The following is a 26,289-nucleotide window of genomic DNA, read 5'->3' on the forward strand; positions in this document are numbered from 1 at the left end:
AATAATTCTAGATCTACCACAATGCTTCGGCATTTAGAATGATTTTACGTGTCATATTAAAGATACATACTTTAAATTTGTGTTATAAAATAACTTTGTACGAAAATTAGCCAATTTTAGTTAATATTTATTTTCTTTTCTTGTTAATAAAATTGTTTATATTTCTCGCCTTAAGTTTTTGTTCACATTTAAACTGTCAAATAAAACGTAGAGTTGCCAACTTATACAAACAATTTTCTGTAAAATAAATGTTCTGAACAAAAAATACACATATTCTATGGTTCTGACACATAAGACTTATACGTGTACTGTGCATGTAAAAATCTATGTGGTCATTTTAAAATAAATATTTTAATATTTGCATCTCTTTAATATATGGAATTTGTGTTTAATTTATAAGCACAAATTTTCAGAATAAATGCATATTAATTTTAAATTGATTTCAGTTATCATATTAACATTCAATAGTCACATATTTAACACCTGCAAACTTTTAATATATTATATACAAAACATAATATAATAGAATTAGTTTTTGAATTATTAAATTAAAAAAATAATCCAAATATATATATAAAAATAAAGTAAACTAATTCCACTTTTACAAATAAAATTAATATAGTCTGGCATACACCGCATAAATTTTTTTTTGCATGACAATAAATCACAATTTCGCATATTTATATATTAAATAAAATATAAAGATATAATAAATAATTATAAAATAATTAAAACCATTAATTATTTGTCGGTATAAAATTTTTTTAATAAATAAACAATTATTGCGTACTATTAATGTACTACTCTGTACAGTACAAATAAAATTAATGAAAACAAAAGTTTGACGTTTTGCAATGTTGTTCGATTTGTCTTGTTTGGCAAATTTTAGTACAAAAAGAAGCAAACACGTGCGTTCGATACAGCATTGTTGCAGTTGAATTGTTTTTTATACTAATCAAATAAAAAACAGAAGTATTTAAAATGATATCGATACGAGAAAGGGTCTTAATGAAAAAAATAAAAAAGCGTGAACAAATGAAAAAAGAATTGGCTAAGAAAAAAGGGAAACCGCCAAATAATTTTGATTACATACAACAATCGGTGGATGCAGGTAACGTTCATATGTTCTTTAATAATCTATCTAAAACATTTAAAAAATAATGTTTATATAAATATATATTATAGATGAAGAGGTCAATCAAGATATATCGCCTATAAATAAATCAAAAAAAGGCAAAAAGCAATCACAAAGAGAAGTCGTGAACTCTGACTCGGAATTAGACTCCGATGAATCAAATCAAAATGGTAAGTTTTACAAATAAAAAAACTAAAATAAATCATTAACTAATGATGAGTCAAAGGCGAATTTGAGTTATCTAAAGCGAGTTAATGCTTAATACGATATTGTATGAAATTATGAGTGACTTAACTGAAGATATAGAATGCTTTATAAATATAACTTGAATTATATTTTTTGTTAACGTAACTTTAATTTTAGGTGATAGCATAAATGAAGACAGTGAAATGTCGGATTCAGATGATGAAGCACCTACAGCAGTTGTTAACAAAAATCCCAAACAAAATAATGTAGCACAAGTTGGAAAACATAAAACCACAAATGATGTAAAAGATTCAAATGAAGATGATGAAAAAAGTACACTTAGTTTTGAAGAATTATTATCTCAACGTGATCCAAATGATCGTTCATTTGCTTCACTTAAAGGAATACTAACTGAAGCAACATTGAAGGCAATTTTAGATATGGGTTTTACTGATATGACTGAAATACAATCAAAGTCATTGCCTCCTTTGTTAAGAGGTCGAGATTTAGTTGGTGCCGCACAAACTGGCTCAGGGAAAACATTAGCTTTTCTTATACCCGCTGTTGAGCTTATTTATAAATTGCGTTTTATGCCACGCAATGGCACAGGCGTTATTATAATTTCACCAACGCGTGAATTATCTATGCAAACATTTGGGGTGCTTAAAGAATTAATGGCACATCATCATCACACTTATGGTTTGGTAATGGGAGGTTCCAATCGTCATGTAGAAAGCGAAAAGCTTGGTAAAGGTGTTAACATTCTGGTTGCTACACCTGGTCGTTTATTGGATCATTTACAAAATTCTCCAAATTTTCTTTATAAAAATTTGCAATGCCTAATTATTGATGAAGTCGATCGTATCCTAGAAATAGGGTTTGAAGAAGAACTAAAACAAATTATTAATTTATTGCCAAGTAAGAATATTTACTATTCACTTTAATTGTATTGCGTTTATCCCATTATAAATAATATAATTAATTTAAATACTTAGAAAAACGTCAAACGATGCTGTTTTCTGCTACACAAACGGCACAAATTGATGCACTGTCCAGACTGGCTTTGAAGAAAGAACCAATATATGTTGGTGTTGATGATAATAAAGATGTGGCGACAGTTAGCGGCCTGGAGCAAGGTTATATTGTCTGTCCATCTGAGAAACGTCTGTTGGTGCTGTTTACTTTTCTGAAGAAGAATCGTAAGAAGAAGGTCATGGTCTTTTTCTCATCTTGCATGTCCGTTAAATATCATCATGAGTTATTTAATTATATTGATTTGCCAGTTACATCAATACATGTAAGTATGTACAATAAATGCCTTTGGCTGGTACTAGCTTGATCTTCTCTACATACATTTTTTTAGATATTTTTTGATATATATTTTTTTATATAAATTTTTTTATATAAATTTTTTTATATAAATTTTTTATATATATTTTTTTATATAGATTTTTTTATACATATTTTTATATATATATTTTTTTATACATATTTTTATATATATATTTTTTTATATTTTTATATACATTTTTATATGTTTTTATATATATTTTTATATAATTTTTATATATATTTTTATATATATTGTTATATATATTTTTATATATATTGTTATATATATTTTTATATACATTTTTATATATATTTTTATATATATGTTTATATATATTTTTATATATATTTTTATATATGTTTTGGATATATTTTTGTATATATTTTTATATACATTTTTATGTATATTTTTATATATATTGTTATGTATATTGTTATATATATTTTTATATATATTTTTATATATATTTTTATATATTTTTTTATATATACTTTTATATATATATTTGTTTATATATATTTTATATAAATATCGGTTATCTTACACATCTTTATATTTATATTAAATTTCTTCTCTACTCTTTTTGTTTAGGGTAAACAAAAGCAAACAAAACGCACGACCACATTCTTTCAATTTTGCAATGCTGCAGAGGGTACTTTACTGTGCACTGATGTAGCTGCTCGTGGTCTTGACATTCCACAAGTAGATTGGATTGTACAATACGATCCCCCAGATGATCCCAAGGTAAATATTTTGCTATAAAATAATATATTTTGTATTATATTAGAATTACTATTAAATTTATTTTTAGGAGTACATACATCGAGTAGGTCGTACTGCCAGAGGTATTGGTAGTTCTGGTCATGCATTATTAATGTTGAGACCTGAAGAGCTTGGATTTTTACGTTATTTGAAAGCTGCAAAAGTGCCACTTAATGAATTTGAATTTTCTTGGAATAAAATTGCTGATATTCAGCTGCAGGTATTATTATTTTTACTTTGGAGATAAATTTTTATGCATTTTAAAATCTAAGAATTTTGGTTAACTGTTTAAAGAAAATATGTTGTGAAGGCTGAGAAATTTTGTATATAATAGTAGGAAGCAATGTGCAGTATAGTTAATTCTGATTTATAATTTTTTCTAATTAAACATGATTTAATTATATTCGAAAGCATATGAAACATTAATAAGTAGTACATATAGAATATCAATAGATATACTTTTAGGGCAATAATACAATAATAATATGAGTCAATTAGGATTAGAATAATATAAAGCACTAATATATTAAATAATATAAAGCTAGTAGAATAAAAATATGATTTTAAACATTTTTAAAAAGACTAAAGCATTATTGACACCAACTTGCTTATAGTTAATATAATAATCCAACAATCATATTGTTTAATATACTTTGTTGCCTGATATATCTCATAAATAATATACGTTGAAGTAGTAACCAAGATCATATAGTTACAATATTATAGTAATATGTAATTAAGACAGATTGATCTAAAATGAATTTTGTATAGCCTCTTCTTAGGACTAAACCTTCTCGAACAATATACACTTGTCAGACTGTATCAGTACTTAGAAATATTCAATATTAACTGTTTTAAAAGGTTTAAAGCAGTGCAAACAGGTCATTAGGATCAGCAATAAACATAACAGGTTATTCAGTCTACATATTTTAAATTCATTTGAATCACTATAACCTTACAAAAAGAGAACTAATCCATCTGCTTACCTGTTTGTTTCTTCCAATTGCCTAGAAAGCAGTTCAGTACTTTGATTTAGCTTTCATTGAAACGTTTGAGGTCTGGTATTTTGAATCATGAGATATTGTTAGGTTTGTTAATATGAACTTATCAATTGATGGACTTAGCTCAGGAAATTGTCTTCATGATTATTCCAATGGATCTCATTATTAAAAATAATAAACTAATATATCTTTAAAAATTGGATATTGTTTAGTGCAATCGAATTACTGGCAACAGTTTGCACTAGTTTTTACTATTTATTTACGATTTTATTTATATTGACTTACTTTACCTATTAAATATTGAATACCTATTTTTCAATATTTGTTGATTTAAATCATTTGTCTTTCTCTGTAATTTCCACTGTTTGCAAAAATTTGTTAATATTTTTAGAAATAAATAAGCACTTATACATTTATAATAAACAAATAAAAGCATATAGAAATATATTAATTAAATTGTTTTTACAGCTGGAAAAACTCATCTCAAGAAATTATTACTTGAACCAGTCAGCGAAGGAGGCATTCAAGTCTTACGTGCGAGCCTATGATTCACATCAATTGAAAACTATATTTGACATAAATACTTTGGATTTGAAAACTGTGGCAAAGAGCTTTGGTTTCTTAGTACCACCGGTGGTAGATCTTAAAGTTCACAGTAGTAAAAATCGTAATCGTCCCGAAAAACGAATCGGTGGTGGTGGTTTTGGGTACTACAAGAAAATGAATGAAGACAATAATCAAAGAAAATTCAAACAAGTCAATAGAGATCAGTTGAAAAAGGGTAAATTCATGCGATGAAGTATTTGAAGTCCACTATGGAGTAGCATGTGAAAAGTAGTTTGAATTAGTTAAGCATTATTTTTTCAATTTTGATTTTAATCTAAATAAAATTATGTTAATAAAATAAATGTTTTTATATAACAATTTACATAATAAATTGCAAAATATTTTATTTGTTTAAATCTTTTTGTTTAGTTTAGCAAAGATTAAGAATTAAATAGAATAAAGTCATTGTATAAACGCCATTTATGTATAACTTTAGTTTGAGTTACTGATCTAGTCTTTACGACATTATCTGTTGAAAGAATTGTGGAAATATGAGTCCAATTGAATTGTGGGTTCATCCCAATTAAATGTCATTGTTCTTGAAAATTGGTATCAAGTAGATTTATATCATAAAATTCTCCCAAATCTTTTTGCGTCCTTATAGCTTCATTTTACCCCATACCATACTGGGCTCTCTTCACTGCAATGAGGAGATACAACAACAATAAAGCAGTGGTGTAAGAAAGGTTAAGACAGCAGTTTGGCAATACAGAGCTTTAGAAATGTTAAATTAATACGTTTCTTAGATGCTTTCTTTTCCTTTAATTTTGTGTAATATTTTTCAAAGACATTTTAATGAATTGTCTAGAGTTCGGGTAATCTATTCGATTTTTATTAATTTTTTATCTAATACAATCTTAGGAATTATTCGATTTTTTTGTAGGTGATCGTAATTATTACCAGTACCAGTACGATCTTCATTAAGTAAGCTAGTCTTATTGGGTATAAAGTTAAGCTATCCATCTTTCTACTGAGGGAATTAATAGCTCAGAGTTCATTTAAACTTCATTTAAGTAATGAGAATTTGTCATAATCTTCCGCTTGATAAAATTTATGCAAGATACATGTTACCTCTATTCTGTCCCCTGATTTTTTTATTGAGACTTCGCTGGCAACTTTGGTGCAATCTCGCTCTACAATCATTGTTAAAGTAGTCATGAAATTTCCTCTTGGTCATCTATTGTCACTTAACAGTAATATTCAATATATATTAATATTGGTCATCCATTACTATTTAATAGTAAGATCCTTTAGTAACCCTCGAACCGAGTTTTCTTGAGGTCATCTATTATTACTTAGAATAATTTTCTCGTTTTCCTCTCTCACTCGTTCACGATTTTGGCTTCGATAGACTTATTGTTTAAATGCTAAGCGCTCTGACTTTCTAATATCTGTTTATTATGTGTTTGTTGGTATGGGGTTCCGTAATTGGACCTTCACAGTGCAATGGCAGAAATCAGTTCATTTTTTATTCTAAGATGTGAAAGTAGTGGCTTCAAGTTTAAAGTTTGATGCTTTCTATCTATTTTAAAGAAAAATATCTTCATTTTCAGATGAAGAACGTTTTCTGTAGGTAGGAATGTTTATGCTTTCTACCTATCTTAAAGAAAAATGTCTTCTTTTTCAGGTGTAGAACTTTTCAGGTGTATGCTTGATGCAATCGTTGAAGTTATAATTCTAGCTGTTCCTGCAGATGTTTGCTTAGCGGTTGGCTGATGTTGTTGCTAGTTGCGGATAGGTGACTTGGAGATTGGACTATAAATGACTTTATCACATATCTTCGTAGTGCGTACGCGTCTTACGGTCTTCTGTATTATCATACTCAAGTGGTACGCGCCCGAAGATTACCGCTCTAAAAATATTTGATTGATTCAATTGTATTTCTAATGAGGACTTTTGTTTTAGTATGTGTCCTACACTATGAAAAATGGGATTTACATACTGAATGTGTTATATATATTGTTTTTTATATCACTACTGCCATTTTATACCTATTCCATTAAGACTTTGTTTTCTGCTTAATTCAAAAAGGTTCCATATAGCTTTTAAAGAACTTTCAAATATTTTTTATATGTAGAAAATAAATTATTCTTTTTAAATTACATAATTTTTCGATTGAAGAAAGCTAAATTTGTTGCTAAACTGAGACAAATAATCTAATTCACATCCGCAATAATTTTGTTTTTGTCGTTTATGACCGCGCCCACACCCATTTTGGCTGCCCTTATTTGTAAGAATTTATCGTTTATTGTCTGCCCAATTGAAAGCAAAAACATTTATTTAGTAAATTTTTTATTGCAAAATAAAATTTAATTTAAAATTTATTTATTTATTGTTTTCGTTTTTTTTTTTTGTTAATCTTCCATTTATATTTTTTTCTTGGTGAACTTTATTTGCTTTTTGTCTCACGCTTTGAAACTAATGTTTTTCTGCGTATAAGAAAAATTAAAAATTTTCCCAATATGGATCTTTTAATGGATTCGTAACGTTAGCAACTCATTCCCTGGCATTATTAGCTTATCATGTGAATCTTATGCCGAGCCAGTTTCATCTGTGGCTGTGGCGCACATTTACTTAATTTGGAACTGATATTGTTGCACCCACGTCAAGTCAACACAAATGGCGACAATGTCCAAAAAAAGTATCGCAAATTAATTAAGATGATTCAATCGACGTCTTTCTAGACAGATCGAATCATGTATTTCATAATGAATTTTATTTCAAAAATTTATTTCAAATTTCACCGAATTTCTTCACTTAACTTTCCGTTTACGATTTTAGCTCAAATCCTAATAATTTTGAACAAAATATTGAAATATATTGAAACTGTAAAAATATATAGTATATATAGTATATCACATGTTGAATAGAAAGTATCCGCGTTTTACTAAGAAAAACAAACAAAACAAATATAAATCTTTTAAAACTTATATTATCACCTTCATCTGTATGATAGAAAGGTTCGACTGTAATAGAGAATTTTCTAATATTTTCTCGATTTTTTAATCAAAGCTTTTTTAAGCTGGACTCCCCGTAAGTCTGCAACAACCCCACCTCCTTCGCTTATAAGCACCATCCTTCTTAAGTTTGCTCGAATATGTTTTCTGACTTTGATAAATTTAGCTTGCTAAATACTAAGCTCATCTGTTTTTCTCTCTGCCCTTCATTATTGGAATTGGGTTACACTCGCAGTATGCAGCTGCAATCTTCCATAATCATTCCTAAGGGATGGTTTTAGCGGGTTTGATTTTCGATGCTTTCCATCTATCGCAAAAAAGCAAAGCTTTATATTGCAATTATTGGTTAGTTTCACCATAAAAATTATTTAATAGATCAAAAATAATATGCCTATGCTAATTACATTTGGACTAGATGAAGTTCATGTGGACTCAGTAATATTAAATATACTGAAATTATCAAATGCTTTTGCTACTGAAGGAAACATCAAAATAATTTATGAAACGGTATTGAAGGATCGTCAAATACTATAATTATCAAAACGGTTTCTGAGATTGTCAGTGTTTCGCTTCAATATGTTTGGAATATATTCAGTAGTTTTTTGAATTTTGAGCCAAAATACAAACTTTTAAATATTTTAAATGCAGATTAATAATTGCTTATAAAGACTGAAGAACATTAAAAAAAATTAATCAAAAAAGCTTAAAGAACTCTGAGATAAGTAAAAGAAAACTCTTCGTGCATTATTTAAACGCAGTCGCTAAAAAAATTGCTAGACTGTATTGGAACCATATTAAGCAAAAGACACATATTTTTCAGATACATAACTATTGATGATTTATCATTTTATTGCCATCACTAAAGAATAAAACAAAAAAGTGAGAGAATTCCGAAGTACTTGAAACTATCCTGTTAGCTTGATAGGTTATTTCTTTTGTTTTTTTTGGGGTGGTAGAGTCAAGTTGTTGATTTGACTACTTTAGAAAAGATCTAACAGCAAACTAATATAAATTTTTGAGGAGGGCGATTTGTTAGGAACTAAATACCAAATCCTCCTAAGTCCCTCTTTTGTAACTACTTTTTTTTTTCATTTAGGGTTATACTTCTGCATTGTACGTACGCTTGAAACTTTCTTATTGGATTAAGATCACCTCAGATTAGAATACGTTCAGTTATTTCATGATATGGTTTTTCTGTTTCCTCTACATCTGTAGTAAATAAAAAATATTATTCGATCCAGATATGAATCAGATGATACCATCAAAACCGGTTATGGTTATGCATTACTGGGACCTAATAATGAAATTGGGAAGAAAGTGGTGGTCTGGACGCAGATAGTTAATCATAAGAGCGTGGCTTGAAATGCCAATATAAGAGACTCTCCTCGAAGTAAGGCGAAAGCGGTTCCGAGAAGGAATAAGTGTCACTGAAGAGGGGGTGTTTTAGTTCGTACACTACATATTAATGTTAGGGAGTCGGGCGCAAGCATACCACTTCCTCACACCAAAAAATAATGGAATTGGGATCGTTATTTTCTTTGAAACACGATTGTTTTAATACAACAAATTTCATGTTTCTGATTAACAAAAAATTTATTTTATATTTCTAAAATTTAATAAAATTAAAAATTGCATTATTATAGTAGTGTTAAATAGAATCCATTTTCTACACTCTTCTTGTTTTTAAATAGGTTTCAATATTTTGATTTCATTTCAGTTGATTATGATCGCATAGTAAGTAGGAATGAGTTCCGTTATAGATTTAATACGTTATATGAAGAATCTGAAAATTTATTTCTTTTATTGAACATTACTTTCAATTAAATATACTACAAAAATTACTATATATAACGTCTAACTTACAAATGTTTTTATTTGTTGGTTTTCCTTTTGATAAAATAAGTTGCCTACTTTCTCTGCTTATACTTATCCGGCTTAACTAATCGGTGTCTTTTATAGTTTGAAGTCATCTTAACATCAGACACATCCGCGGGCTGTTTAAAATCAGTCTTGAGTTTTTTTTCAGCTTCATCAGCTTTCATTAAAGCTTCAATTTCCGGATTCATGCCATTAAAACTCATTCTACCCTCATTGAGGTTTTCAAGATTATTAAAACATTTTTCATAATAAAATTTTGATTCACCGAGAACCTTGTAACCAACATCGTTAGAATACATTGACTTCACCTCTGCTATTTTCGCTTCTTTCTCCAATTTTTTTTTAGTTTTTTTCACAAATTTCATCTCCAAAAGATTTTTAGAGAGAATTGGTTTCTTATTAAGCGCCATGTCGTACAATGTTTCTGCTTTAATCCAAAGTAAACTTTTTAATCAAAGTAATCTTCCTACATTTTACTAATTTAAAATTTGTGACATTTAAAATTACCAGGGTTGCTACATGCGGCAACCTAAAGTATCAAAATTGTAGACATTTTTTTGCTCCAGTTTTTTGCACCAGTGCTTTTAAATCAATAATAGGTCCACGAGCTACTCGTAGTAACTTTGAGTAATATGGCGTTTACACTGAAAATGGCTCATTTTGAATGAGCCATTTGAATGTGTTTACATTTGTTGTATTTCATTTGTTCTCATTTCAAACAGCTGATTTTTCAACTTGCCTGTTGATTTGATTTTTGGCCTGTGCCAAAAAAATGTTGCATGAAGGTTAAATATGCCTTCAAACCTTACAATATAATCTTAAAACATATTTTTAGCTTCGATTAATTACTTTTTAGGAAGTAGAAGTTATAAAAAGAGGTGCATCGTTTTCAAGAAAATGCAACCACCAAACATTTGTTTACCTTTTTTTGTAAATATGTCAAAAACAGCTTTCTCAAACTGTCAAAATGCCATGAAGAGCTTTTATTTAGGGTAAATCAATGTAGTCCTTTGTATTTGGAACATATTTGGAATGCATTCGAACGTCGTTGGGACGCATTCATACAGAATGTGATGAAAAGGATTGCATTCGCGCTTGAGAATTTGTCTCATTTTCGATTTTTGAACAAAATGAGCCATTTTCGGCCAGTGTAAATACCGTATAACACTGTGTATACACAAGTGCGTTCCACCAGCAAATTTTCGAGTAAATGAAAGCATCTTTGAAGAGCATAACATCCCTGTCGAAATTTGAAAATGCTACAAAGGCTATTTGTACCGTTTTATTTCACGTAAAATTTGTGTTGATATGTGAATCAGCTGTTTTGGTTTGAATTTAAATTTTTGTAATTATTTTTTTTTTTTACAAAAAATTCATATTAAATCCATAAAAAAATCCTAAAAGGTTTAATAAGTTTAAGTGTAAACAGTATAATTTCCGAATTCATAGAATTAATAGATTCTAATTCTTTTATGCCAATCGAAGAAGTTTTTATAGGATTGATAGGACATTTTTACATATACATTTATAATTCAGAATTTCAGAATTTGAATGTTTTGTTTTACTCTCTTTAAATAAAGAGCATATGCAGGCAAAAATTGATGCCCTTTCAACTACAGCTCCCACTTTGAAAGCATAATAAATACAACGGGAGGTGCAGCCAATGATGTACGAAACACAATTAACAAGGCAAGATCTGCATTTGCAAGTCCCCGTAACATCTGGAGTTCAGGCGAACTATCTCCAATAACTAAGATCAATGTATATATCGCATGTGTCAAATCAGTTCTGCTGTAGAGCTTTGAAACATGGCTGGTGAGCACACATTAAGAAAACCATACGAAGAAGTCTGTCATGCTGCTCTGCAATTGAATCCTCAAGGCAATCGAAGACCCGGCAGGCCTCATACCACCTGGAGAAGAACAATCCGGCATGAAACTAATAAATCATTCAACAAATTAATATTTAGCATTGAACAGAAATATCTGGCGATTCTATGTAAATAGTCTATGTTCTTGATGGAATACGGCTTTATAATAATTTGGGGAAAACTGGTTAAGTGGTATCATTGTGTTTATGAGTGACATGTAAGAAGGCTGATAAAATAATTTTTTTAAATACTTTTAAAAATAACAACACACTGGAAATTTTTAGTTTTTAAGTAGAAATTAATGGTCCATATCTCCAAGGAAAAAAATTTCTTATTATTTTATGTAAGAAGCTAATAAAAAAGATTTCAGTCAAAACTAAGATGATGAGGTGGCCGGTTTGTGAAAGAATGACTCGAAAAATTATATATGAAATTTTATTAATATCTGTTCGGATTAAGATATAAACTGACGGATCAACATGTTATTTTTAAAAAAAAAATTTTTATATTATAATGAACGTATTCAATTTGGAACTTTGAAGATATAAGCTCAAAGAAATCTAAAATCTCACTGCATAAAAAGTTAGTGAAAGTAGCTTGTTACTAAATATTAAGACATTAAACCAATGAAATAATTATTTATTCATATATAAATTCATTGTTAACATATATTTTTGTCTTCATTGATTTATATTCCTTAAAAAAAGGCTGCTTATCATTTATTCTACAGTCATAAGGTGTGTTCTGTTTAATCGTTACAAATGTGGGAAACTATATTAAAATAAAATGTATTTAACGTATTTCACACTACAGCATTCTTCTTTTTATATAGTAATTATCGAATGGAATATAAAAAAAGTGCTACATATTGTATACAAATGTGCTTGTTTGCAGCACAAAGTAATGCTAACATGATTTTAAGAGCAGACTGTCCGTTTTACGGTTTTAATCGTTTCAGTTATTATTGTATTAAATGTTGATAATCTTAGTCAGATTTGATTATGATGAGTTTTCATAGTCAAAAATATATATTGATAGATATAAATATTCAACAATAAGTTTAATTAGATTATTTTTAATTTGATAATTAATTATCCTAAGAAAACATATGGATATATTTAAAATATCTTCTTATATAACATATATGAAAAAGAAATTGATATTGATGATAAAGACGTGATGATGCGATATGATTTAATAATATGAACTTCGCATTACGCTATATCTTTAACTTGTTAAAACTAAACTTTTTGACCTGAAGTTTTTACTATTTCTAAATATTGTGTTCGTAAATAAAAAATTATATTATAGTTCCTGACTAAGTTTCTGACTAAATTATAGTGGTTCCTGACTAAGTTTATGCGTATTGGAATGTTTAAAACTTAATTTATATTTTTACACGTTATACGATTATGATACTAACTTATTTAAAATTCTCAATGCGTCTTTAAGAAATTTAGGTAGGTAAATTGGAGTAGCGGCCTTGTTTCCAAAAAGCTCACCCGATGTCAAATGATGGCCGATTGTGGTACCATAGGCCCATAGCTTTGGTACGTACATAGATTTAAATCAGTATCAGTATATAAAGTAAAGGAAAACCAACCTGACAGTTCTATAAATTTGGTCAGGTCCCTAACATTACATGATGACAACTTAGTCAAATCGGTGAGAAAAGGGGATCCGACGATTTTTTATTTTATTCTAGCTAAAGAAGGTCACTGATACATGAGGTGGCAATTTAGAATTGATTAAATTTAACTCAAAACCCGTAGCTTGATTATCAAAAACTATTGCGATAGTTTTGTCAGTATATCCATATCACAGATTGATACATGCTACATGATATTCTACTCCGTATACAATATTGAGTATGGAGTAGAAAGTACTTGAATCTTATACTTTAAACCTTATGCCATACTCTGTAAGAGAATGGTCCTTGATCATTACAGAATATACATAAATTTAGTTGTTATTTTTTTTTCATTATAAAAATTTTTCTTTTTTGGATTTAATGTAGTTATTACTTTATATAATAATTAATTGAACATTGAAATTTTTATTTTAGTTTACTTTAGCATAGAAAATACATATTGTGGGATCCTCAAGGTTCAGGCTAGCCGAATTCAGTATGGCTGTGTACGAAAAGATATAAAAAGAGTATGGTAAATATATTATTTTTAGATTTAAGAGTAATTGATTATTTTAGAAACGCTTATCACTCCTACAACAAACATTACTTATTATTGAATAAATAAATTTTAAGAAAAGAGTGAAAAACTTGATAAAAAAGAATGTCTACTTGCAATTAAATTTGTAATAAGTCGATTAACACCCACTGCACCTACTACCGCCATTAATAACTAACTTAATCACGGGTACTGGCCTACGTGAATATGAACAGAAAAAACAATAACAAATTCAATATGTAATTCGTATGAGTGTGTATAAGTGTTAGTGTGTGGGTGCTACTTAACAAATTTCGACCAAGTTAACAGCGGTTAACGAGCAAAAAAATCATCTGAAATGCAAAGTGTGCAATGCGCCAACACCGGATGAAGCTGTCGAACTTCAGCAACGGCGTATAACATTTGAATGAACAAAAAGTTAATTCATTAAATTTTTAAAAAATATTTTTAAAAAATAATTCACTTAAATTTAAATAATAAATTCACTCAGCTTTATAAATTACAAATCACAAATAACAGATACTTTTCTATCTTTTCGTAAGAAACTTTTATTTCACGCTTTTGATGATCACCAGAATATTGCACTGGATCAAATAGCCAGTGCACTTGAGCACTTTTACTCTTTCTTAACTCTAGGTATTTTCAAAATCCCTCTTTACGCCTTGACTGGATTATTGTTTATCACTTCATCAGACTAAGCAATAATTGACCTCAGATCTGTATACCATCCCGAAGATCCTGTAACCATTCTGAGATTTAATAATGCGGTGTTGGTAAATCTGTCACATTTCTTAAATAGTATGTATATTAATATATATATATATATTGTATATGCTTAATATCACTTTAGAAGAGATAGTTTTAATGAGAATTAGATTACTAATACTACTGATACCTATTTTATTGAACAAAAGTTAGTAACATATAAACTAATATTAACGCAAGTTAGTAAAATAACCTTATAGTTATAATTACTATAATAATGAACAAAAGAACTGTGGTTGCATCAGACATAAGTCCACGCCACGGTGATGTGAACACATTTTTAATATACCGCCAAAAATAGTGTACCAAAAACGCACAGTCAAAGCACTTCTCTGCATCGTGGCAGCTTACAATTTTGCTATGTGTTAAAACACATGACGGGCAAGAAACAGTACCAGGACTCAGAGTTTTTGTACATACCTCTTTTGATTCTTCGATTTTGTTTTACAACACCAGAGATCTATTATATTATTAGATTAGATTAGCTTTAAAAAGGGGTTGGGAACTTATCATCACGTCACAACATCCTTTATGGATTATTGTGACACACCCATATTAGTTCCATATACGAGTAGAAGTTAAGAGATGTTGCCTAATTTCGTTATAATTTCGACACAGAATGTGTTCTGCTGTTTCCTCTTCTTCGTTACAAAATCTGCAGCTATCGTCACTAGTAATACCTCCGTTCGATAGATTCTTTTTAACTCTGCAATGTCAAGTGAGAAATCCTGTGACAAGTCGGATGCCACTTCTATTCAACATTAGTAGCTCCCTAGTTCTGGCTTTTGATCACTTCGGCATGAACTCTTTAGCTTGTCTACAGGTAATTGTATTTTCCTAATCAGACTGAGTTGCTCTGTTCAGCCACTATTTAATTTTAAGTTTGAAAACGCTCCATGAATGATCGGAGAATGGTTGTGACCCAATATATCTATTATATTATACCTGGACTAAGTCATTTAATTTAACACTGAGATAGATTAGGTTATTTATAAATTTTATGAAATATATAAAAATTTCAATTGGGTAGGATCAATTATTGCATGAATTGCAGGATCAATTATACATGAATGACGCCTTTCAGTCTTCCAGACTTCAAGCGGAGACCTATTGTGTCACCTATTTTTGTGTAACCATGGCTATAAATTTAATATCGCAAGCTCTTGTCGATGCTGAACTTCAATTTCTAGAACCAGAGGATCTGTGTTTCGGAGCTACGTATTTTTAAAGAGCATTGTATATCACTCTAAGATTGTATATTATTTACCAAGCATTGTATATCATTCTAAAAGAGACAGAAAAACCAGGTCTGTGTTTATTAACGTATTGTTGTTTGAAAACTGTATATCTAACACAATTTTTGATTCAGTCTTGAAGGGGATTGGATGTTACTGAGAAACACAAAGTTAAGAACAAAATAAAATATTATTGAATTTGTGAAATCATAGTATATTCGGTGACAGAGATGTCGTAGTATACCAAGCGAAGGAGTACCGAAAAGGATATTGAAAAAAAAATGGTGGATTGGAATATTATAGATTATTGGAAGATTATAGAAATGGTGAATGGGAAATGGAAAAAATGAACTATAAACTGTAGATCTAAACAACTTTCCCTAACAAGCTACTGGCCTTATCCGCTTTTCGGATTCCCTTTTCGCACCGACCTGACTGATCTGTCATCCTGTAACTGTACGGACCTGGCTCAGTTTATAGAACTATCAGGTTGGTTTTCCTTTACTTTATTGGGGAGTCGTTACCTTTTTCGGCGTTGGCTGTATCCTGATTTAAATCTATGTACGTATCAATGTTACTCCTGTGGTACGACAAGTGGGCTTTTTGGAAACAAGACCACCACTCCAACCTTAACTAACAACCTACTGGTTTTGTTGTTTCTAAGAAGTTATTAGAAAAAAGTACTGCTCAGAAAGTGTTGATAAATTATCAATAAATGTTTGGTAGCTTTTCTTTTAAGAAACCCTCCTTAAAAGAAATCCCTTCTTATATATAAAAAACATATATAATGATGTTATTTTATATACATGAACAGATGTTTTCTCTTATTTTAAAATAAATGCTATTTTTTTCAATACTTCTTTATTAAAAATCTCTGCTTCAAAAGTTAATACAAGAAAATTAAAAATAAAATTATGGTAAAACATGATTATCTTGGCATTAAGCACCACTGAATATGGTCAAATCAAAATAATGATAATTGGAATTATGGTTTAACACGTTTTTATTTAAGTTTAAAGTTTTTAATTTTTGATTTTTTGTTTTGGTAATATCTAAAAACAAAACGAAGGACACCAAATCACTTGTTGCAACAATTTAAGTGGCAATATTAAGTTAATGAAAAAATATTGGCATTAAGACTTGTCGTTGTCGTCATTAAAATGTATGCCAGTTCTTCAGTCTCCAGCCCCTTTGCCTCGTATTCGTCATGTACGAGTATTAATATTTAATATGCGGCTTAGAAATAGCGCCTCCACAAACTTCATTGAGTAAACAAACCATGAATGGTTACAAAATAAAAATATTCAAAGCAGTTAATAATAAAAACAAACAAAACTGCTTAGAAAAACATCAACCAACAACGCACGGCTTATTATCGTCTCAGCTTGCCTATAAACAAACTGATTCATTCATAAATTTTATTCCGAAATGTGTAAATATGCAATCGTTTCCACTAAAATGTATTTACATACGCCTCCGCTTGCCTTATTCGATTCCGATACATACATTGTAGTCAGATGTGTTTGCTGGAACTGGAGATCGACTAATCGCTTCAGTTTTTAAGCTAAGCTTTTGACTAATAACGCCATGTACTACTACAGAATCACTATCGTGCGCCAAGTCATTACTAATTTTAGTTCATTACTTAAGAAGTTAAGTGTGCGATTTAATTTTAGTGATGGTAATTATCCAATTTGAGTTATGATTATTGCCTGTACTAAATCGATATCTATATGATTTCATAAATTCAATTTTTACAATATTTAATCCTCTTATTTTTATGTATATTTAACAGTCCCACAATTTTAAAACTTTCTCCTCGGGTATAATAACCAAAAATTGTAAATACTTGGTACCGCAAGAGGTCCGTAAATGTTTTTTTTTAGAATTTGTAGGTGAAATTTTTTTACTTATATATAAAATTATTGTATAATCATTTTTTTATGGATGTTAAGTATATTTCCATAAATGCATTTCATATTTCTTTTTTACACACTTCCTATAATGGTTTTATTTATTTATTTTTTTTTGTCGTTGGAATGGTGTGCCCAAATCCTAACATTAATATTTGGTATATGTAGTAAAACACCTCCTTTTCGGCGAGACTTATTCCCCCTCGGAATCGCTTTCGCATTTCTTTGAGGAGGATCTGTTTAATGTTGGCATTTCAAGCCGTGCACCTGAGATTTTCGAATTGCGTCCAGACCTCCACTTTTTCACCACTTTTAGTTGGTGTGTGCACTAGTTATTAGACTAGCTTCAAGTTTTTCTTTCTAGGTATAATTTCTTTTCTTTGGGGAGTTTAATCGCATATGACTCCATCGTTCACCAGCTCTCTGGGTTTGCTCTCATCTTTCCTATTATTTCTTTTATAAATAAGAGCAACCTATTACAGTAAAACAAGATGTGCTCTGCTACATCACAGTCTTTACGAACAACGCCAAATAGCAAGACTTCCCCAATTAAAAAAAAAAACAACCTGACAAGTGTATAAAATTGGCCAAAACTTTAGTTTTGTATGATACCAGTCACAAGAACTTTAAATCTTCTCCTAGTCAATGATGGATAAAGACAAATGACGTTGAGTACAGTTTACCCCTCTTCTGCAGAGCCACAATTCTGACAAAAGTCATTATTGGATGACAGATAGGCGACGTACCGTACTGATGACGTACTACGTATTACGCCATAGTTGCACCAGCTAACTGGAATGTTTTGTCTCCAGTTTGGACAAAGTCGATATTAAGATCTGACAGAACGGGTTATCTACAATATTTTGTATAGCTGTCCTTATATATATTTGTATGATTACCAGCTTGGCCATTGCAAGAAGGGTACAAATATTTAACAAATGAATGCCAGAGAGTAGAGTGCTGCCTTGTCAAACTCGTCTGCCATACAGCTTCCCGAGTTGTCCTGCGTTCAGGTACCCCTGTATGCTGAACACAGATACGACTAGCTAGCTCGTAAAAAGAAGCCCTATATTCTAGAATTATTGAGTATTAGCTGTCACAATATCGGGTTCTTGTTGCCTAGGAGTCACTTTGCTGTAAGTGAATCGAACTGATTTCTGCCTGAGAGATACTGCAATGGTTCGGTAGTCTAAGGGAAAAGTTTATGCTAAGCTTATTGAAAAACTAACTAGATATGCAAAAGTCTAACTTCAGATCAAGATCTGAGTTAGAGCAAATGTAGCCAATTTAGATAGGGGCTGGCAAACCCTGATTCAGTACTATTCAGTACTATTACAGTTGCAGACCAGTGGGAGAGAGCACTGAGTCTGATGGCTACAAATTTAACTTGTTGTTTGACTATAAGTCGAAAAGGCAGTCAATAAAGCAAAGCGGAAAGTATCTTTGTGGGGGTGGAATATGACACTAACTCTATACAGAGGTGTTAAGGAAATTCCTTACAAAACTATTAAAGTTATGTTAAAGTCAACAAAATAGTCATCTGTGTCAACTCTAGTCAACAGTTGATGGACACAGAGTTATCAAAAGATTATTAACAAAATTTTGAGAATAACTTGTATATGGTGTTGTAGAAGTTTTGGAAGGTGTAAAATGGCGTATAAGTGGCATTTAGCTGTGTAAAAATATGAGTGTCCGCTCTAGGTTCTTTCATATTTGTGTAAATATTTTTGCCTTCAGATATCGTTAAACTACATACATATATTTATTGTAATAATTTGTTGAATTTACACTTTAAATTAAATAGATTAATGCTATATAATTAGCTTGGGATTATTTATAGTCTTTCCTTATTAAATTTTTTTATATTTTAAATTTATATATATATAAAATTTTATATATAAAATATAATAGAATATACACATATAAAATATATTTTTTAAATTTTCTTTATAGATATCTTAATACTTCAATTAGTTAAACATTTCATTAATGTAAAAATAAATAACTAATTAATATTTATATCTACATTATTTATGTTTATTTAAACAAGTAAATATTATGTTAAAACCGTTTGACAAAAGTTATTGGACAAAAACCCAATACGAAATTTTCTTCGCAACGCTTAATTTGTACATAAATTTTCCGTAGAGCCGCGCATGAGCAGTTTTTATGAATGAAAATGCAAAAAAAATCATTAAAACCAGTAGCAACGTTGTTATTGTAAAATGACTGCAACATATTTTATTTATGTTGCAGTTGTTGTTGTTGCTGTTGTTCTTGTTGGTTGACATTGTTATTTCCTTTGTAGTCGTTTGTACGATGGCCGGAATGCTTTAGAAAATGAGTAGAAAAAATTAAGTTCAATCAATTTTTACTGCCTGTCCGCCTACTACTATTATTGGTATTATGTGGGCAATTAATAAGTATTTGTGGAACAACAGCAATAACAACAACAACCATTATAACAATCATATAACATAAGTTTATTTTTGTATGCATACAACGCTTTTACAACAAATGCACAACAACAATAACAACACTAACAACAACAATAATAACAACATTAACATTAACATTAACGAAGTCTATACATAAAACAAGTAGGTAGGCGATATTATTGCTGGTGCATATTAAAACCCCTTTGAGTCCCTATTAACACTTTTAGTAGCTTAGCAGGCTTATAGCTTATTGTCACGTATTGTAACCTAATTTTCGTTTGCACCTTTCCTTACACTTCGTTTGTATTTTTTGTTTTTTTTTTTTTTTGTGTATAATATATTGTATAACTTAATTTTTCATGAAACTTAAATTTTCTTGTTGCTATTTTCAACGCCGCCATCATCGGCCAAAATGCAACCAGGCTAGCATTCCACCAGCACACACACCTGTGTGAGTGTGTGGGGGGCAGCACCTACTTTATTTTTGTTTCTATTTTATTCTTTTTTTTTTCATTTAAATTTCATGCATTTTTACCTCATTGACATAAGTTTTTATTGTTATTTTGATTTAGTTTTGATGTGTTATTTTTGCTTTTATTTCCACAAAATTTTTGTTGTTCTTTCTATTTTTCTTTTTATTCGATTTTTTTTATTGTGTAAAAAGCGCATCCATCAGATTGGCAATGTGCTGAAGAGACAACAGTCTTTTATACAGATTTTAAAGCATTTTTCACTTCTTTTTTAAATTTATGAGTTTACTTTTTATGTTTCTGTGTTATATATACATATGTATACATATTTTATTTTATCACCTAATATGCGTAGGATTTTCAACGGAAGTTTTATAGCTTAATTTTTGTATTTATTGCTTTGATTTCGAAAATTTGCATAAAATGTAAGTTTTTGTGTTCTTTATTCGAATAACCGTTTTCAATGAATATAAATGAAAATTGAAAAATATAAAAATTTATTTCCCAAACAAGTATTTGGTAACACTAGAACTGTCATCATTATTTATACCCTCACAACACTACATTCATATGAGATCTCTTCCTAATTTGCTTTCAGATCGATTGTTGTGTAGGTTTCTCATTGATAAAATTCATCAGTTTTTAGTCTCCATCAACTGGTTCTCTACACCAGTTTGATAGATTCCTGATTGATAATATTCATCAATTTTAAGTCTCTATTAACTTGTTCTATTCACTAATTTGTTAGCCTCTACGTTGCTTTTATAACATCTAGCCACCCTTTGATAGGTTTTTTGCTTTCCTTTATTATAAATAGTCGCTTTCTGGGACTATTTCCAAAGTTGGAAATTATCAACAAAGTTAAAGAGTTTTTATGCTCATGTGGTGGAATTGCTTTTATTCGGTTGAAGCCTTTTAGATGAACTTAATGCTATTGTAACTATAACCTTTCATTATTAATGTTAATTTAGAGGTAGATAGCATTGTGGATGATAACAACGATGATTTTCATCACTGTGATATATTTACGTATGTATCAAGATGACTTTGTGTATTATCCTGCAATTAAAGCCAAGTATTGAATTTAGTTTTTGAAGTTGAAATCGTTCAATTCTAAGCCATAATTATTTTTGAACTCCAAGATGAAATTCGCCGTTGGCCCTCTGACATTATTGAACGAAATTTTTCCGAATAATATCCTTTGAGTAAAAGAAAACGGTCAGCATTATCTTGATTTTACCTTCTTCAAAGCGTTTTTTTTTTCACTATTGGTTTCTATAGGTTTCTATAGGTTTCTGTGACTTCTATGTTACATTCTGGCGTGTTTTTTTTTTTGGTTTATACTGGAAGCAACACGTTTTATAATCAACTACAATAGCTAACGTGCTTTACGGTTTTCTGCGGAATATTTTTAATATTTCTTTGCAATGTTGATTTCTTCGGTTCTGTATACTACGAATACTGCTTTTGCCGGTGTTACTTTGTTACCGTCAAATCAATAAAAAACCTATACGTACAAAATGTATTTATTCGCGAACACATTTATTTACTCTGAGCCACATCGAAAATATCATTCAAAACAGAATTTATAAACCATCTACATACCATGTTGTTCAGAATAGCAGACTTTACTCACTTGCCGACTTGCCAGATTAGTCGAACTGGCTGGCCGGGAAAATCGTAACCGTACTACCAACTGAAATCGCCTTGTGCTTATAGGTCACCGATTTTGAGGTTTTGAGTGATTTGAGGATTTTAAAAAATATCTTCTCTCCATATTGTTTGGGCTTGCAAATCTTCTGACCAATCCAGTGCCATTACTGATGATTAATCGTTATTCCCATTAGATCCTTCTTCATTCTAGTCGCTATAGTTTATATGAACAGGTTTTTTTTTCAAACGTCAAAGTTATAAATTCTTTGCATTTAGCATTACTTGGAAAAATCGCGTTTCGTGCTGTAAAGTGTCTTTCTTTGAATCACCACATAATGTAACCAAGCTACCTAGCTAACCAAAAGACTTTATACTTTCCATGAATACGCTATATATACAATAATGTGAGGTCGTTGTTAAATTGAAGTGTTTAAGTCTTTCTATAACATTAATTTTTAAACTATCTCAGATATGTGGTATACATCATATTATTACACCTTAAAAATTATAATCAGGCCTAAATAGTTTTGCCTGCTAGCACTATATCATCATATTAAATATTCACGCTAGGACTAAACGATTTTGAAAAGTGGGAAAAACGATTATCTTTAAATAAAATTTTCGCAGTTGCGGAGGTGAAGTACAAAAAAGGCAGACATAAAGCAGATTACGATATTTCACTATGCTAGTCCATGAACTTATGTCAAAGTCCTAAATATATATCTTAAAAAATAATCTTCTTTATTAACCATACAAGTTCGAGGAAATGAAGCAGAAAAAAAGGGAAGAAAGAGGTAAAAGATATAAGGCATTTCATTATGCTAGTCTATAAACCTATGAATCTGGTCAAAATCCTAAATATAGATTTTGAAAAATAATCCTTATCAGCTATATAAGTTGACTGTAAAAGTTTATCTAAGATCTTATTTTAAGAAGTATGGTAAAAAGATGCTTTAACTTGAAAAGAAGATAAAATTGAAATATTGTACGAGTTTCTCACTATTTTAGACTCGAAGTTTAGAATTTAATAATTTAAATTTTATATGCGATAACATTTGCGAATTTATTGAATTCGTTGTTCATTAAATTTACTTTAACGAACTGTCATTCAAAATCATCGATAATTATCTACAATTTTTATATGATTTGCATAAAAACATATTTTCCCAAACATTTAATAAGTAAAATATTCCGCATGGACTTAAAAATTGTCTTGAAGTCCATAAAACTGACAGCAATTGAGACTTGGCTTAAAAGGTAATAAGTTTGGTTGAGAAGTTAACCCAGTTGGAGTGGAGTAATGGTGTGAAAATTGTTTTACACCCGAGACAAAAACATTGTCTTACATTGACTGTGAAAACAATTGTAAACATTCGAAATTATACAAAAGTTGAAGAAGTTTTGAAAAAATATATGTATGTGACATATGTACGAGTATAAAAAATATCAATAAAAAGCGTACAATTGCATTTGTCAAGTGTTAGGATGGCGCTGCCATGTCGCGGTTATGCGGTCTTTTGTCAACATTGTCATTGTTGCCATTTTTGGGCAACCCACAAAATTGTTATTTAAAATTTGATGTGGCGTTGCCAATTGTTTGCAAAACTCGAACCAGCAGCTTTATTCGGCAGTCTTTTCCTTTGGACTCTAAACGATATTCAACAACAATGTGAGGTCTGTTTAGAGTGGAAGTGGCACAAATGAGCATTTTACTTATTTTTATTTTGCTGTGAATATTGTGGCCTGATCGTGCCAAATACTTAATTTTATGGCTAACGCTTGTGTGTGGCGCTGTCAGCGCTCAGGCGCACTTCCATTGCGTGGGTAAAAAACAAAAAATCAAATTTACTATGCACTTACATTTCTATATCTTTGCAAAGTTTATGAAATTTATGTTTGCTATATATGTGCAGTTAATGTGGTAAATTGTGACCACTTAACGGTTACAATTTTGGTTAACGTCAAGTGAAAAATAGTTACTCACGCGCACCAGGCGCCTCCGACCAAATTTGTGTTTTGTGTATGCAAAATGTGCCAAGACGGTTCAAAATGCCGCGGCATTATTCATGTTGCACGCGCCTAGTTACACATGACACGACATCGTCGTCCATTACCAAGTCTTTTCAATTTGTGTCAACATTTTAGAAATACTTTTTGATTTGTGGCCAAACAATAAGGTTGCGTTAGCGCCACTTTAAATGCAAGTTATTAAACTTCATAAATTTCAAGATCTAATGACTTTTGACATACGTCAAATGTTTAAACTGAAACGTTTACTGTCAAAGTCACCGTTAGATTTTGAAAATGTAGGCTCAAAATGTAGTCTTTACTATGAGTAAGATAGAAAGCATTATTAATATATATAATCTAGCTAAACCAGTTGAAACGGTAAGTAAACATCTCTCAACTAAATGAAAGTACATTGTGACCGAAAAGCTTTCGGAAATTCTCATTTAAAATTCGCGCGCTGTATATTTTTCGATATTTTAAGTTTATGTAGTTTGGCAGCACTGTCCTTAATTACTATGCCAAAAATGAGCGCGATCTGTCAGACAGTTCGTTTACGGCAGCTGTTGAAACCAGTTCACCTCAGTAGTGCGTTGCGAAAAAAACAATGGAAAAAAATATTGAACAAAGAGTTTGCATCAAATTTTGTTTTTCGAACGAAATTTCGTGTGCAGAATCGTTGCGAATGCTACAAAAGGCTTATGGGGAATCAGTTTTATCGAAAACTCAAGTTTATGAGTGGTACAAAGCCTTTCAGGACTGTCGTACGACCGTCGAAGACATGCCGCGTTCTGGACGACCTTCGACCTCTACCACCGACGAAAACATTGAAAAGGCAAAGGAAATCGTGTTCAAAAATCCTCATGTGAGTGTTAGAGAGATAGCACGAGAGCTAGGCATCGGTCGTGAGATGGCTCGTTTGATTTTGGTGGACAATTTGTGTATGCGACGTGTCAACGCCCGGCTTGTTCCGATTCACCTCAATTTGTTCAACATTATCAACGATTTTAAGGCCAAACATTCAATAAATACCATCGAACAGCCACCGTATTCACCTGATCTTGCACCGTGTGACTTTTTCCTGTTTCCCAACCTCAAATTACCACTCAGAGGAACGCGTTTTGAATCCATAGAAGACGTAAAACAGAATTCGCAGAGGGAACTCAAAGCCATACCGGAAAGCGCCTATAAAAAATGTTTTGATGATTGGAAGAAACGTTGGCATTTGTGTATCGCTTCTAATGGAGCATATTTTGAAGGAGATAAAATAAATATTGATGAAGATTAAGAATTTTGCGTTTTATTTATGTGACCGGAAACTTTTCGGTCACAATGTAGACTATTAATATTACATTTTTTTCTTCATTAAAATGTAGAGAGAAATAAATTGAAATTTTATTCTTATATCGTCAAATCTTTATTTTCTATTATTAGTAAATTAGTATTGAAAATATAAGAGGTACTTTGTGTCGTTTAGTTTGAAACCCATATTAATTATAATGGACAAAATTTATAATGGAACACATTACTTTTATTGTTATTACTATATTGATATGGAAAGTATAAGCGGTATATGTTTATGTTATATAGCTTATATTTAGCAAATATTCCAGACTATCTATAATAGCAGCGTTTTGTTTCGAGTGTGTATGTAATGTCGAGGTAATGTAAAAAAAAGATAACCTTAACATAACCTTGATTTTTGTATGACTTTGTCTAGACTTTTCTGGTATTGACTTACCTTTTATTTAAACACCATTTGATTGGTCAATTGTTACCATTTGCTTTCTATAGGTTCGTTTTCTTATTGCAGAAAAAGTGAACCAATTTAACAGGTCCTTAAACTTGAACCTGTTAAACTTAAGTCTCTAATTTGGCAGGATGACAGCACTGT

The 26,289-nt window shown here is 30.3% G+C and overlaps 2 protein-coding genes across 2 annotated transcripts; one reads left to right on the forward strand and one right to left on the reverse strand.

The window, feature by feature from the left end:
* The first annotated feature begins 866 nt into the window (after positions 1-866).
* On the forward strand, positions 867-5,374 carry LOC119681753 (probable ATP-dependent RNA helicase pitchoune). The gene is made up of 7 exons (XM_038095026.1): positions 867-1,111; positions 1,186-1,305; positions 1,499-2,239; positions 2,317-2,618; positions 3,246-3,398; positions 3,466-3,636; positions 4,886-5,374. Exons 1-7 carry the CDS (start codon positions 982-984, stop codon positions 5,213-5,215), a joined length of 1,947 nt encoding a protein of 648 aa, XP_037950954.1. The 5' UTR covers positions 867-981; the 3' UTR covers positions 5,216-5,374.
* Positions 5,375-9,887: 4,513 nt separating this feature from the next.
* LOC119676406 (M-phase phosphoprotein 6-like) lies at positions 9,888-10,268 on the reverse strand. The gene has a single exon (XM_038087644.1). It carries the CDS (start codon positions 10,266-10,268, stop codon positions 9,888-9,890), a length of 381 nt encoding a protein of 126 aa, XP_037943572.1.
* Between the last annotated feature and the right edge of the window lie 16,021 nt (positions 10,269-26,289).

The sequence above is a fragment of the Teleopsis dalmanni genome, chromosome 2 (assembly GCF_002237135.1).
Source record: "Teleopsis dalmanni isolate 2A chromosome 2, ASM223713v2, whole genome shotgun sequence".
NCBI lineage: Eukaryota > Metazoa > Arthropoda > Insecta > Diptera > Diopsidae > Teleopsis > Teleopsis dalmanni.